Source organism: Rhinopithecus roxellana, chromosome 12 (genome assembly GCF_007565055.1).
Source record: "Rhinopithecus roxellana isolate Shanxi Qingling chromosome 12, ASM756505v1, whole genome shotgun sequence".
Lineage (NCBI taxonomy): Eukaryota > Metazoa > Chordata > Mammalia > Primates > Cercopithecidae > Rhinopithecus > Rhinopithecus roxellana.
The window spans coordinates 16165734-16178997 of NC_044560.1; the positions used below are offsets into that span (position 1 = coordinate 16165734).

Sequence of the window (13264 nt, forward strand, 5' to 3'; positions counted from 1 at the left end):
AGGTAATCTATGGATGATTTACAGTATATGGGAAGATGAGTGTTGGTTATATGCAAATGCATTCATCTCTTGGTATCCATGGAGGATTGATTCCAGGATCCTCCCAGGTACCAAAATTCACGGAAACTCAAGTCCATTATATAAAATATAGTATTTGCCTATAACCTACATACATTCTCCCACATATATTTTTTTGTTGCCCAAGCTGGAGTGCAGTGGCACAATCTCGGCTCACTGGAAAGTCCACCTCCTGGGTTCTTCTGCCTCAGCCTCCCCAGTAGCTAGGACTACAGGCATGCTCCACCACACCCAGCTGACTTTATTTTTAGTAGACACGGGGTTTCACCATGTTGGTCAGGCTGGTCTCAAACTCCTATCCTCAAATGATCCACCTGCCTCGGCCTCCCAAAGTGCTGGTACTACAGGCGTGAACCATTGTGCCCAGCCATTCTCCTATATACATTAAATCATCTCTAGATTACAATGTAAATACTATGTAAATAGTTGTTACACTTTATTATTTGAATTTTTTCCCCCAATATTTTCAATTTGCAGTTGGTTGAATCCATGGATGCAGAACCCATCAAGGGCCAACAGCACTACACCATTTTACATCAGGAACTTAAGCATCCAAGGATTTTGGTTTCCATGTGGATCCTGGAACCAATCCCCGGAAAATATGGAGGGATGGCTGTAACATCCATTTCCTGCTAGGGAATGGATGGATACAGGAATAATCCTTTAATAATGACCCTGTAATCCTCTTGAAACTAACCACTTCAGATTTTGTGAGTCAAACCAGTTCCATACGCAGGTCCCAGCCCGGGCAAAGGAGATGCTTTCCTGGACAGCCCAGGTTCGAAGGGTGCCTGGGGTGCGTGCCAAGGCCCCACTGCCCTCTGGTGGTTGGATCCAGGAAATGCACCTCAGGGCTCCAACCTCTGCTGAATCGACCCCATTAGGAATTGAGCGATCCTTACCCCAAATGCTTGAAAGCAGAAGTGTTTCAGATTTTGGAATATTTGCACATACATAATGAGATATCTTGGGGATAGAATCCAAGTCTAAACATGAAATTCATTTGTTTCATATACAGTTTCTACAAATAGCCTGAAAGCAATGTTATATATTTTATTTTCTTTGAGACAGAGTCTTGCTCTGTTGCCAGGTTAGAGTGCAATGGTTCGATCTCAGCTCACTGGAAACTCCGCCTCCTGGGTTCAAGTGATTCTCCTGCCTCAGCCTCCCGAGTAGCTGGGATTACAGGAATACACCACCATGCCCAGCTAATTTTTGTATTTTTAGTAGAGATGGGGTTTTGCCATGTTGGCCAGGCTGGTCTCGAACTCCCGACCTCAGGTGATCCACCCAGTTTGGCCTCCCAAAGTGCTGGGATTACAGGCACGAGCCATCGTGCCCGGCCCAATTTTATATATTTTAAATAATTTTGCGCATGAAGCAAAGTTTTGACTGCAACCTGTGTCATGAGATCAGATGTGCGTTCTTCGTTCATGGCATTGTGTTGGGTTTTCTGATTAGGGATGCTCTGTCTGCACACACCTGAGCTTCTCTCATGCAGGGATCACTGTCCCCACTTTACAGGTGAGAACTTGAGGGCTCCAGTGACTTCCCACTGCCCTTTTGGTCTTCCCACGGTTAAGAGCAAAATCTTAACCGTGGAACATGAGGCCCCGTCCTTGCCTCCCCTGTCACTCTGACCCAGCCACCTGGCCTTTTCTCAGGTCCCAGTGTTCGTGGGCACAGCTCCAAGTTACAATGTTTGGGAACTTTCTGGGTCCTTTTCCACCAGGAGGCTTCAGCTCCTTCTTCAGGATATCTCCTTCTTCTTCTCCTCCTGGGATATCACTCATTTGGGACTCAGGAGGGTCCTCCTCGCCGTCCCCTCCCTCTCCTCTGCCTCTTATTCACCTCTTGCACAAACACTGGGCACTGGTTAGTGCCGCTCTCCCCCACGGGGCAGGGCATGTCCTGCTTAGCTCATTGCAGTATCTCAGTGCCTGGCATGTGGGAACAACCATCCCAGCAGCTGACAGCCATGAAGTGTTTCTGTGCCAGCCTTTGAACTAAGTACTTCAAGCCCCCAGGCCACTCTTCCTCCTAAAGACCCTCGTCCCCAGGAAGCAGCCCTTGACTCTATTAAAAACTCACATTGATTTATTAGAATATGAAAAAGATTCAGTTTCTTCTGTACAGGCGGCAGAGTGGCAGCAGCTGCGGTGGCTTGGTACATGGTTGTTGACGTCACCCGTGCATGGTGACTCCTGCCCAAACAGCACTTGCATGGAGAGGAGGATGGACAGATGGGCCGAGGACCCATGGCCCAGTCCCCTGCAAAGAGGGACACTCTGACTATTGCACAATCCTGGGGGAGTGCCCCAGGGACGGGGAAGGAGTGTGTGTGAGCAAAGGTCTCTGGGGGCCCAGGATTCTGCCCAACCCACCAGCCCCGGGGGACAGGAGATCCTCGGGGGAGGCCTTCTCCCCCCACCCCCGACCGCCTCCACAATGGGCTCCACGGCAGGCAGGGTGTGGTACACACGAGGGAAAGGTTCCAGGGGCCAAACCCAGGGTGGGGGAAGTAAGAGCAGGCCAGCAGGACTGGAGGTCAGGCCCAAGAGCTAGGCAGGTGCCAAGAGGCCAGCATCTGTGAGGCTGGAGAGACTCTTGATTAGGAGTGGGAGTTACTTCTGATGTCACAGTCTTCGGGCAATAGTTAAGAGCCCAGCAGGCAGAGAAACATGGGGGAGGTGGTTGGACAGACAGGCACAAATGAACAAGGGTAATTCCTGGAGTGTGAGGAGGGAGTTAGAGGCAGAGCACTGTTCAGCCAGGGGTTTTCAAAATGTTTTAAAAAACAGGAGTGCCCTCTGTGCAAACAATCATATATAGAAGTGTGAACAAACGAAACTTAAAAAGGCAGCACATTCTGGAGCCACGGCCAGTCCTTCCCCCAGCAGCATCCCCTGAGGGGCCCAGTGGTCCCCATGGGAGCACAGTTCGGAAAGCTCTGAGTCACATCACTGTCAACCTAGAAACCACCCCTGCTCCAGGCAGAGACGCTCAGAGATGCCCTCAGCCCGCAGCTCTGAGTAAGGACAGGTTGGGGTGGTAGCCAGGGTGACAGAGCTGGCAGGAGTGTGAGACCTTGGTGGGTCAGCAGTCCCTCCCCCAGCCATGTGCCTGGTACCCCTGGCATGTCCCCTAATAAAGCAGGGCCTGCTCGAGGGAGGCCTCAGCTCCCTCCCTTCCCGGGGGGGACCACAGCTGAGCCAGAGACTCTTTGGTTAGAAACTAAGATTGGTCTGAATGAGGAGAAGGATGAGGCAGAGGGAGGAGCCTCCGAGGCCCTAGTCCAGGTCCGGGAGAAGCCTGGATCTAGGGAGAGGCAGAGCCGGCCTCACCAGCCCCAGCAGTTCTGCCAAATGGACTGGGGAGGCAGCTCTGGTGGGGCGGATGCTTCCCAGGAGGCGGTGGTGGGGAGCTGTGCTGGGATGGGGGCTGTGGGCCCAGCTGCCATGCGGTAGGGGGAGGGGCAGGGCCAATCCGCGTCAGGAAGGGCAAGGGGAGCCCCCAGCAGTCCCTGCTCTGGTGGGAGAGTCTGTGAGGGGACGGGCGCTGCCTGCTGGCCCTGGCGCTACTGCCCCTTAGGGATGAACGGCTCTCCCTCCCCAGGCTCAGGGTGCGGGCCTGGGTCACTGAGGCAGCGCTGTATCCTCTGGGAGCTGGGGCTGTCACTGGGTGCGGGGGTGAAGACATCGTCGGTTCCTGGGGTCGAAGGCTCCTTGCTCCGCATCATGATACCCCCATCGTCCTCCTCGTCCTCCTCGACCACCTTCGCAGGATCCCGGCTCAACCCCAAGACCTTGCCCTTCAGCTCCTCGTTCACCAGGTCCACAGACTCGGGTGACTGCGGGGAGGCCGGGTCGATGGTGATGACAGGCAGGTCCTCCTTCGGCTCATAGGCCAGTGGGTCTGGGACCAAAAGCAAGACACAAGCTGGGTTCCGCTCTGGAGCCCAGCCCAGCATGTGCCACTCGGCTGCGTCAGCGCTTCCTGCAGGTCTTCTCATGAGCACAGCTGTCCTTGTCCCAACAGGCCTCAGAAGCCGGCCTCTGAGACCCTCCACCCCACAGCTTCCCTTCCTCAGACCGTGGCGCTCTCCTCTGACAGGGGCTCCCAGAGGTGTCCCTCCACAGGCCAAGACCTGGGGCTCCTCCTGGCATCAGTCTACCCTGGGGCCTTGCCCTCATGTCCCCCACACGCGTTAGGGGTCTCGAAGGGGCAGATACCCTGCTTTCCTGCCAGGCACCATGGCTCTCCCAGCTCCCCGCACAGTCCTCATCCGGAACATCTCTGTCCCTAGGGATGGCCCCTGACGTAGAAGCAGTTCATGGCTTGGAAGGGGCCCCTGAGGTCAGCGAGGGCCAGGCCTGTCCTCCCAGTGGCTGGGGCCTGTTCCTGTGGAGCCCCATCCTCAGGAGGTGGCGCCTCGGAGCACCCAGTCCTGAGGCCCCTCAGCAGGCCCTTACCTGAGCCGATGCGGGCCCGAGACATGGTGGGTGAGTCCAGCTTGTGGGCTGGCACTGTCAGGTAGTTGTTGATCTGACAGAGAGGACAGACGGGGTGAGCACAGGCAGCTGGGCAGAGGGAGCCCCTCAGGACAGAACCCGGCCAGTGCCACCCCACCTTCCGTGTATGCGGGGCGCTCGGCCCCCGTCCCTGTGCCTGTGTGGGCAGCCGTACTGGTCCTTCAGGAGCTCCTGAGGGCTCAACCCAGGCTCCTGTCACAGCCTCCCTGAACACACCTACACTGCCCAGCCTTAAATCCACCCATTCCTCTGTGCCCTGCCACTGCCCTAACCCAGGCCACACCCCACACCCCCATGCCAATCCCTTGCTTAGAACTCTTTATGGCTCTCCATGCCCTTACACGGCCAACAAGCCCCTCGAAAACCAAACCCTGTTCCTAGAATGGGTACATTTCTGCAGAAGCTGTGGCGGAGCTTGGGTGAGTGGGGTGGGATACAGGTTCCCAGAGAAAGGCAGAGGCTACCTTCTGCTCCAGCTGCCGGGCCTTCTGCCTCCGGAGCAGCATCTGGTTCCAGGCTTCCTCGTAGGGGTCCGCCACCAGCGTGTGTCTGTTGTAGGACCGCAGCTGTGGGAGGCACAGCGTCAGGGCAGTGCAGGCGCCGGAAGGCTCTGGTCATGGAGGGGTGGGGGCAGTTCTGGAGGCCAGGCCAGCCCTGGGGTGGGTGCCGAGGGGCACGGGCAGGGCAGGGCTGCCGTGGAGAGGGGCTGCAGGGCTCCTGTACCCCGGGGGTCGGGCTGGGGAGCAGGCCCTCACCCGCTGCCTGGTCTTCTGCAAGTTGTTCCTCAGGATTTTGCGGATCTCCTCCTCCTTGTCCTTGGACAGTGCCGGCAGGATGCGCTCGGAAGGCAGGGACTTGGGGTGGATGTTCCTGGGACAACAGGGCATAGGTTAGGTCCCCAAGATTCTTGGGACCCTAGAGCCTCCCAGGTTTGGCCAGAAGGAAGTCACCCTAGGGATGACCCAGGTGGGCACCAAAGCCTCAGGTCCTTAGTGTGAGCCCACAGCCCTCTTGTCCGCCCCAACAGGACAACAGAGAGCCCTGCCCTCAGGTGGCTGCCTCCAACTGCGCTGGAGGGGCCGGTGTGTGGGAGCAGAAGCTGCCTGGTTGCCCCAGCACTCACTGCATGGAGACGGTGGAGACGGCGGAGGGGATCTTGCCCATGCCCCCACTCTCCACCAGCTCGATGGCCTGCTTCATCTCCATCTTGTGGTAGAAGGCGATGAGTTGGGGCTCCTTGGAGCGCTCGCCGGCTATCAGACACTTCTTCACGTATTTCTTATTAAACCGGTTGAGCCTGGTAGGAGAGGAGGGAGATGGATGGAGCCAGCTCCCAGGAGTGGGGAGATGCCCAGGCCCAGGAGACCCTTGCCTGCCCCTCCCGGCCTGCCCACCAGGCCTGCCACCTACTTGTCCTTCCAGTGGTGGTGACCGTAGTGGCCACAGATGTCCTCGATGCCTGTCAGAAGGTGGTCCAGGAACTGAAAGGGGCCCAGGGCCAGGTCAAGCCTCGCTGTGGGGCACCTTCCCCTCTGACTAGCCCCGCTCCCTCCTGCAGCTGCGGCCTTGCTGCGCCCAGCCCTGTAGTTCCAAGAGCAGCCAGCAGGTGGCGCCCACACTCCACTCATCAAACCCAGTGGCCCGACTCTGGGTATCTTGAACCCTCGCCTGTGTCTGTCTGAGCCCCCTTCTCTAATTCCACCTGGGATCCATGCCTAGGATAGGTCTCAAATGGAGGCAGAGATGGCATGATTCCCCCTCCTCAGGCTCCCAGCTGCTCACACCACACCTTCCTATGGCTCCTGGGGCAGAGGGAGACCCCGGGCACCAGCACAGGGAGGAGGGGCTGATGCGGGGCAGGGACATGAGGCCCAGCTGCTCCCCATTTCCCTGTTCCTCCTGCAACCAAGGACCCAGCCCGCACTCCAGTACCTGTGTGTGGATCTCCTCGTTGATGGAGCGCTTCGTCTCTTGCTTTTTCTTCACAGCCAACAGGTCTACCAGGGGCCGAATGGTCATGCCCTGGGAAGCAGGCAGATGTCAGGCACTCTAGTTCTGCTACCCAAGCAGGGAGGCCACGGAGCCTCCCTACGCCCACCCTAGACCCCCAAGGCTAGGATGCCCTCTCTGCTCTGCCCTCTCCCAGGACCCAAGGGTGTGAGAACTCTCCCACTTCCCGGCACTTATCTAAAGACAGGTCCTTAAGGCCTGCTTCTTCCTGGAGACACGGTCAGAGGTTTAACTGGCAAATGACGCCCATGCTGGTCATCTGGCCTGGGCCAGGCAGCAGACAGCCTGGGTTCAGATGTAGACAGCACTGCAGACTCGCTCTACAACCCCAAGGAAGTCAGGCCCCACACACAGGGAAAACCACCTCTGCACTGCCTCCCTACCAGGACTGCGAGAAGGACCAAGTAATAACAGCAGCAGTGGATGGAACTGCACACTTGCCATGTGACCAACACATGTGCTTGGAAGTGTTTTAGCATCAGCTCTCCAATACCCACAACACTAAAAGGCAGGTCCTTCCATTGTCCCTATTTAACAGATGCAGAAACTGAAGCTCAGAGAGGTTAAGCAGCTTTCTAAGATTCCACAGAAGCAGTAAAGCCATGGTTCAAACCCAGGCAGGCTGGCTCTGAAGGGAGGCCCCCTCCCCAATGCTGCCTTCAATGAAAATGGGCTTGGAAAATCATTAGCACAACCAACTTGCAAAATCAAGGTGAAAAAAATATTTTTGAAGATGGAAGCAATGCAAGAGGACAAAAGTAGCAGCCGCCTCCTCTCCTTTTTCTTTTCTTTTCTTTTTTTTTTTTTTTGAGATGGAGTCGTGCTCTGTTGCCCAGGCTGAAGTGCAGTGGCATGATCTTGGCTCACTGCAATCTCCGCCTCCCGGGTTCAAGCAATTTTCCTGCCTCAGCCTCTGAGTAGCTGGGATTACAGGCACCCACCACCACAGCCAGCTACTTTTTGTATTTTTAGTAGAGACAGGGTTTCACCATGTTGGCCAGGCTGGTCTCAAACTCTTGACCTCAGGCAATCCGCCTGCCTCAGCCTACCAAATTGCTGGGATTACAGGTACGAGCCACCGTGCCCAGCCTCTCTCCTTTTTCTTAACTCGAGACAGAGTCTCACTCTGTTACACAGGATGGAGGAGTGCAGTAGCGCAATCACAGCTAACAGCTTCCTTAACCTCCTCCGCTCAAGCTATCCCCTCCTACCTCAGCTTCCCAAGTAGATGGGACTACAGGCATGCACCACCACACCCGCCAATTTTTTTTTATTTTTTTGTAGAGACAAGGTCTTGCCATGTTGCCTAGGCTGCTCTTGAACTCCTGGGCTCAAAGGATCCTCCTGCCTAAGCCTCCCAAAGTACCGGGATTATAGGCATGAGCCACTGCACCAGGGTCCCCTCTCCCTTTAAAGGACAGAAAATAAGCCCAGCCCCAGGTTTCCCCTATCTTTTTCTCTCGAGAGAACACAAAGATGTATCCCATCTAGGGCTTTTTGAGGATCAGTGCCCAGAAAAGACAGAAGGGATGGTAAAGAAATGGAGGCTCAGACAGAGTGTTTCTCATTTGCCCAAGGTAAGACAAAGTCAGGTAAGGAAGAGCAATTTGCACCATCACAGGCTGGGCTTCCTTGGGGACCTTAGGCAGGAAAGTGGCTCTCAGCTAAGCCTGGGCCATTTAAATGCACACAAATCACTGACCAGCAGGCTAGAAGGATTCTCGGGAATCATCTCACCCAGTTCCCTTACTTTATAGATGGGAACTGAGCCAGAGAAGCAGGGGGTCTTTCTTAGGGTCAAAGGGACACCAACACAGAACTAGGGCTGACTCCAGGCTTCCTGCTGCCTGTCTCAGAGCCCTTTCCAGTTCCCGATGCTGTGATATTACTCCCATTTTACAGATGCAGAAACTGAGACCCTAAGATATGAAATCTCTTGCCTAAAGCTCTACAATGAGTTGGTAGCAAAGAGAGATCTTGGAACTGTTGACTGTACCCACTTCTCTTTTTTTTGAGATGGAATTTCACTCTTGCCCAGGCTGGAGTGCAGTGGCGCGATCTCAGCTCACTGCAACCTCCGCCTCCCGGGTTCAAGTGATTCTCCTGCCTCAGCCTCTCAAGTAGCTGGGATTACAGGCATGTGTCACCACGCCCAGCTAATTTTGTATTTTTAGTAGAGGCAGGGTTTCACCATGTTGGTCAGGCTGGTCTCAAACTCCTGACCTCAGGTGATCCACCCCCTCAACTTCTCAAAGTGCTGGGATTAACAGGCGTGAGCCACCACGCCCAGCCAGTACCCACTTCTCTTAATGCTCTATGAGTTCCAAATTAAGTTGGGCAGCATTCTGGTTCCTTTACATTCTGATCAGTCACTCTGCAATGACTCATCACAATTCTCATTTTATGACTGAAGAAACTGAGGCCCAGAAAGGGGGAGTGGCTTGCCCAAGGTCACTCAGCAAGTTAGTGGTGGAGCTGGGACTAGAATCGCATTTCAAATCACACGCTTTCCTCTCTTTCCACGGGCACGGCATCAGGGTCCCCAAGGCCTTCTCTGCCCTGGCCCAGCACCTGCACAAAGACGGTGAAGAAGATGACAGTGATGATGGCAGTGAGGAACAGGTCACACATAGGGAAGTGCTTCTTGTCCAGGAGGTAGCCCAGAGAGAAGGCGATGGCCCCTCGCAGGCCCCCATAGGCGATGATGAACTGGTCCTTGGGGGTCAGCTTCACGATGCGGAACTTGTTGATGAACCAGGTCAAGCCCAGCACGCCTGCAGGGGAGGGGATGGGGGGATGAGGGTCAGGTCGCTGTCCCCAGTCCCTCCTAGCTTCTGCATCAGTGATTTCTCTGCGTATCCAGGAAGTCTCGCCCACCCCGCTCACTCAATTCCTGGGTCCCTCAGCCCAGAGTGCCCTGAACCCCTCAATTCAAGAGCTGGGTGGGTCCTTAAGGGGCTTCCCCAACCTGGATGTGCTTTAGAGACATCATGGAGGCCTCCCGTGGCTGGAGGGTGGGGGCAGGAAGAGGGAGAAAAGGTCAAACAAGATGGGTCCCTGGTCAATACTCGTTACATGTGACGGGTATGTGGGGGGGTCATGATCCTATTCTCTCTACTTTTCTAAGTACTTGAAATTTTCCATAATAAAGCATAAAAAATGCAGAGGGCTGGGCCCAACCTCCACCCACAGAACCAGAATCCCTGGAGGATGAGGCTCAGGAACAAAGGGGATTTCAAAAGTGCACCAAATAAATGTGAGGTCGCACCAGGCGTGGGGCACAGACCTAACCCTCAGAGAGAAAATGAGAGATCCAGGAGGAGGCGACGGAGGCACTGGGGTGAGGTATGTGGGGCACATCTGAGTGGAACCCATGCACCTGGGGCCCGGTCCCCACGTGTACCCCGGCCTGCTGCATAGGTTTGGAGGACTGCATGTGGTTCTGCACATGGTTCAGCACGTGCTCACGTCACCTGTGCTTGAGACAGTGCAGAGAGCACTCAGCTCAGAGTCACAGACCTGGGTTCTGTGGGCCTCAGGCCCCTTGTCAGGACAGCCACAGGCTCAGAGTCTCAGGGCCCCCTCACTTTGACACAGTTGACTCTGTCTCCAGAGACCACAGCCTTGCTGTGACACAGGCTTCTCCCAGCTCAAGGGCCCATCATGGAAACGGGAAGCCCCTCCTGTCTAGCTGTGCTGGGAGCAGGCAGGAGCCAATCAGGAAGCCTCCACCACAAACTGCATCACACATACACCCCCAGCCTCTCCACACACACACACACCCAGCCCCTCCACACACACACATACACACACATCCAGCCCCTCCACACACTCCCCACACACACCCAGCCCCTCCACACACACATACACACACACCCAGCCCCTATACACACACCCACCCCACACACCCAGTCCCTGCACACACATACACCCAGCCCCTCCCACACACACCCAGCCCCTCCATACACACACACACCCCCAGCCCCTCCACACACATACATACACGCATATCCAGCCCCTCCACACACACAGCCACCCCCCACACCCAGCCCCTCCACACACACACACCAGCCCCTACACACACACCCAGCTGCTCCACACACACACACCAGCCCCTACACACACATCTAGCCCCATACACACACACACCCAGGCCCTCCACACGCACACACCCAGTCCCTCCACACACACCCAGCCGCTCCACACACACCAGCCCCTACACTCACACACCCAGTGCCTACACACACACCCAGCCACTCCACAAACACACCCAGCCCCTACACACAGCCCCTCAACACACCCCCCAGCCCCTCCACAGACACATCCAGCTCCTCCCGACACAAAGCACCTCCCCCAACACACACACAGCCCCTCCACATACATACACACCCAGCCCCTCCACACACCCACACACACCCAACTCCTTCACACACACACCCAGCCCCTACACACACACCCAGCCCCTCCACACACACACCCAGCCCCTCCACACACACCCAGCCCCTCCACACATACACCCAGCCCCTCCACACACACCCAGCCCCTACACACACACCCAGCCCCTCCACACACACACCCACACACACCCAACTCCTTCACACACACACCCAGCCCCTCCACACACACCCAGCCCCTACACACACACCCAGCCCCTCCACACACACACCCACACACACCCAACTCCTTCACACACACACCCAGCCCCTCCACACACACACCCAGCCCCTCCACACACACCCAGCCCCTACACACGCAGCCAGCCCCTCCACACACACACCCAGCCCCTCCACACACATCCAGCTCCATCCACACACACACACCTAACCCCTACACACACACACATGCACACACACAGCCCCTCCACACACACATACCCAGCCCATCCACACACACCCCCAGCCCTTCCATACACACCCAGCCCCTCCAGACACACACCCCAGCCCCTCCACACACACACACATACATGCACACACACACCCAGCCCCTCCGCACCCAGACCCTCCAGACACCCCCCAGCCCCTCTACACACACCCCCAGCCCCTCCAGACACACGTAGTCCCTCCTCCCCACAGAAAGCATCTCCACATACCCACACACACACCCAGCCCCTCCGCACACACCCAGCCCCTCCACACACACACCCAACCCCTACACACACAGTTCCAGCCCCTATACACACACACATCCAGCCCCTACACACAGCTCCTCCACACACACCCAGCCCCTACACACACTCCCAGTTCCTACACACCCAGCCCCTCCACACACACACACACCCAGCCCCTCCAGACATACACACACTGCCAACCCTCCAAATGCACCCCAGCCCCTCCACACACACAAAGCCCCTCCACACAACACACTATACACACAAAGCTCCTCCACACACACACAACCCCTACACACACCCAGCCCCTACAAACACACACAACCCCTACACACATACCCAGCCCCTACACACACACAACACACACACAAAGCTCTTCTGCACAACACACTATACACACACACTGCACCACAGCCTAACCCCTCCATACAGCACACACACATATACAAAGACCCTTCACACAACACACTACACACACACACACCCCCAAACCCCCACACACTACATACACACCACACACACATCCAGCCCCCCGACAATGCACTACACACACCACACACGCAATACGCATACACACACAACATAGCCCAGCCCCTCCACACAATCCATACTGCACCACACAGCCTGACCCTTCCACATAGTGTACTACACACCCCACGCACACAGCACCACTGCCCACCACCTCCCATATACACCACACACCCCCCCGCCCGAGCCCTGGCCCTCACCCAGCACGCGGGCGATGAGGCAGAAGAGCAGGGTGCTGATGACGAAGGTCCAGTTCCAGTGGTGGGAGCCGGCCACCGTGGAGACACCAAGGAAGATGAAGATGAGGGTCTCACTGACGCTGCTCCACATCTTCAGGAAGTATTTGATGGTGGTGTGGGACTTGTGGGAGATGTTGGCCTCCACATAGGGGCGCATCACCACTCCTGAGGCTATAAGCCTGGGGCAGGAAAGAGCGGGGTCAGGGCTCCACGTCGAGCTGTACCTGCCTGAGCCCCTCCACTGCCAGGGGCAATGGGGCCACGACCAAGGTGCCTGTGTTCTGAGCTCCTCTATGGGCCAGGGGCCCGCTGTGTGCTTTACACCCTGTTGCCACTCATCCTCACATCAACCCTACAGACACAGGTCTATTCCTCCATTTTTAAAATGAGTGATCTTGGCTGGGCACGGTGGCTCACGCCTGTAATCCCAGCACTTTGGGAGATGGAGACAGGCAGCTCACTTGAGGCCAGGAATTTGAGACCAGCCTGGCCAACATGGTGAAACCCAGTCTTTTCTAAAAATACAAAAATTAGCCAGGCACGGTGGTGGGCACCTGTAATCCCACCTAATTGCGAGGCTGAGGTGGGAGAATCTCTTGAACCCAGAAGGTGGAGGCTGCAGTGAGCTGAGATTGTGCCACTGCACTCCAGTCTGGGTGACAGAGTGAGATCCCATCTCAAAAAGAAAAAAAAAAAGAGAAATCTGACTCTAAGAGAAATAGTCACCTGTCCCGCCACGCTGCCTGCAGGCAGCAAAGGCAAGACACACA

General features: G+C 56.2%; 1 protein-coding gene across 2 annotated transcripts in view; it reads right to left on the reverse strand.

Annotated features, from left to right (window-relative positions):
• Nucleotides 1–2153: 2153 nt before the first annotated feature.
• SLC9A1 (solute carrier family 9 member A1) overlaps nucleotides 2154–13264 on the reverse strand; it is a 58437-nt gene continuing 47326 nt past the window's right edge. For both annotated transcript variants that reach the window (XM_010380389.2, XM_030942953.1), the window contains 9 exons: nucleotides 12456–12673; nucleotides 9192–9394; nucleotides 6543–6632; nucleotides 6021–6091; nucleotides 5734–5907; nucleotides 5366–5480; nucleotides 5075–5176; nucleotides 4551–4623; nucleotides 2154–3993 (listed from right to left, as the gene is read on the reverse strand). In XM_010380389.2, the coding sequence (XP_010378691.1) occupies nucleotides 3656–3993; nucleotides 4551–4623; nucleotides 5075–5176; nucleotides 5366–5480; nucleotides 5734–5907; nucleotides 6021–6091; nucleotides 6543–6632; nucleotides 9192–9394; nucleotides 12456–12673 (1384 nt within the window). In that variant the 3' untranslated portion in view covers nucleotides 2154–3655. The remainder of the gene's footprint in view (nucleotides 3994–4550; nucleotides 4624–5074; nucleotides 5177–5365; nucleotides 5481–5733; nucleotides 5908–6020; nucleotides 6092–6542; nucleotides 6633–9191; nucleotides 9395–12455; nucleotides 12674–13264) is intronic.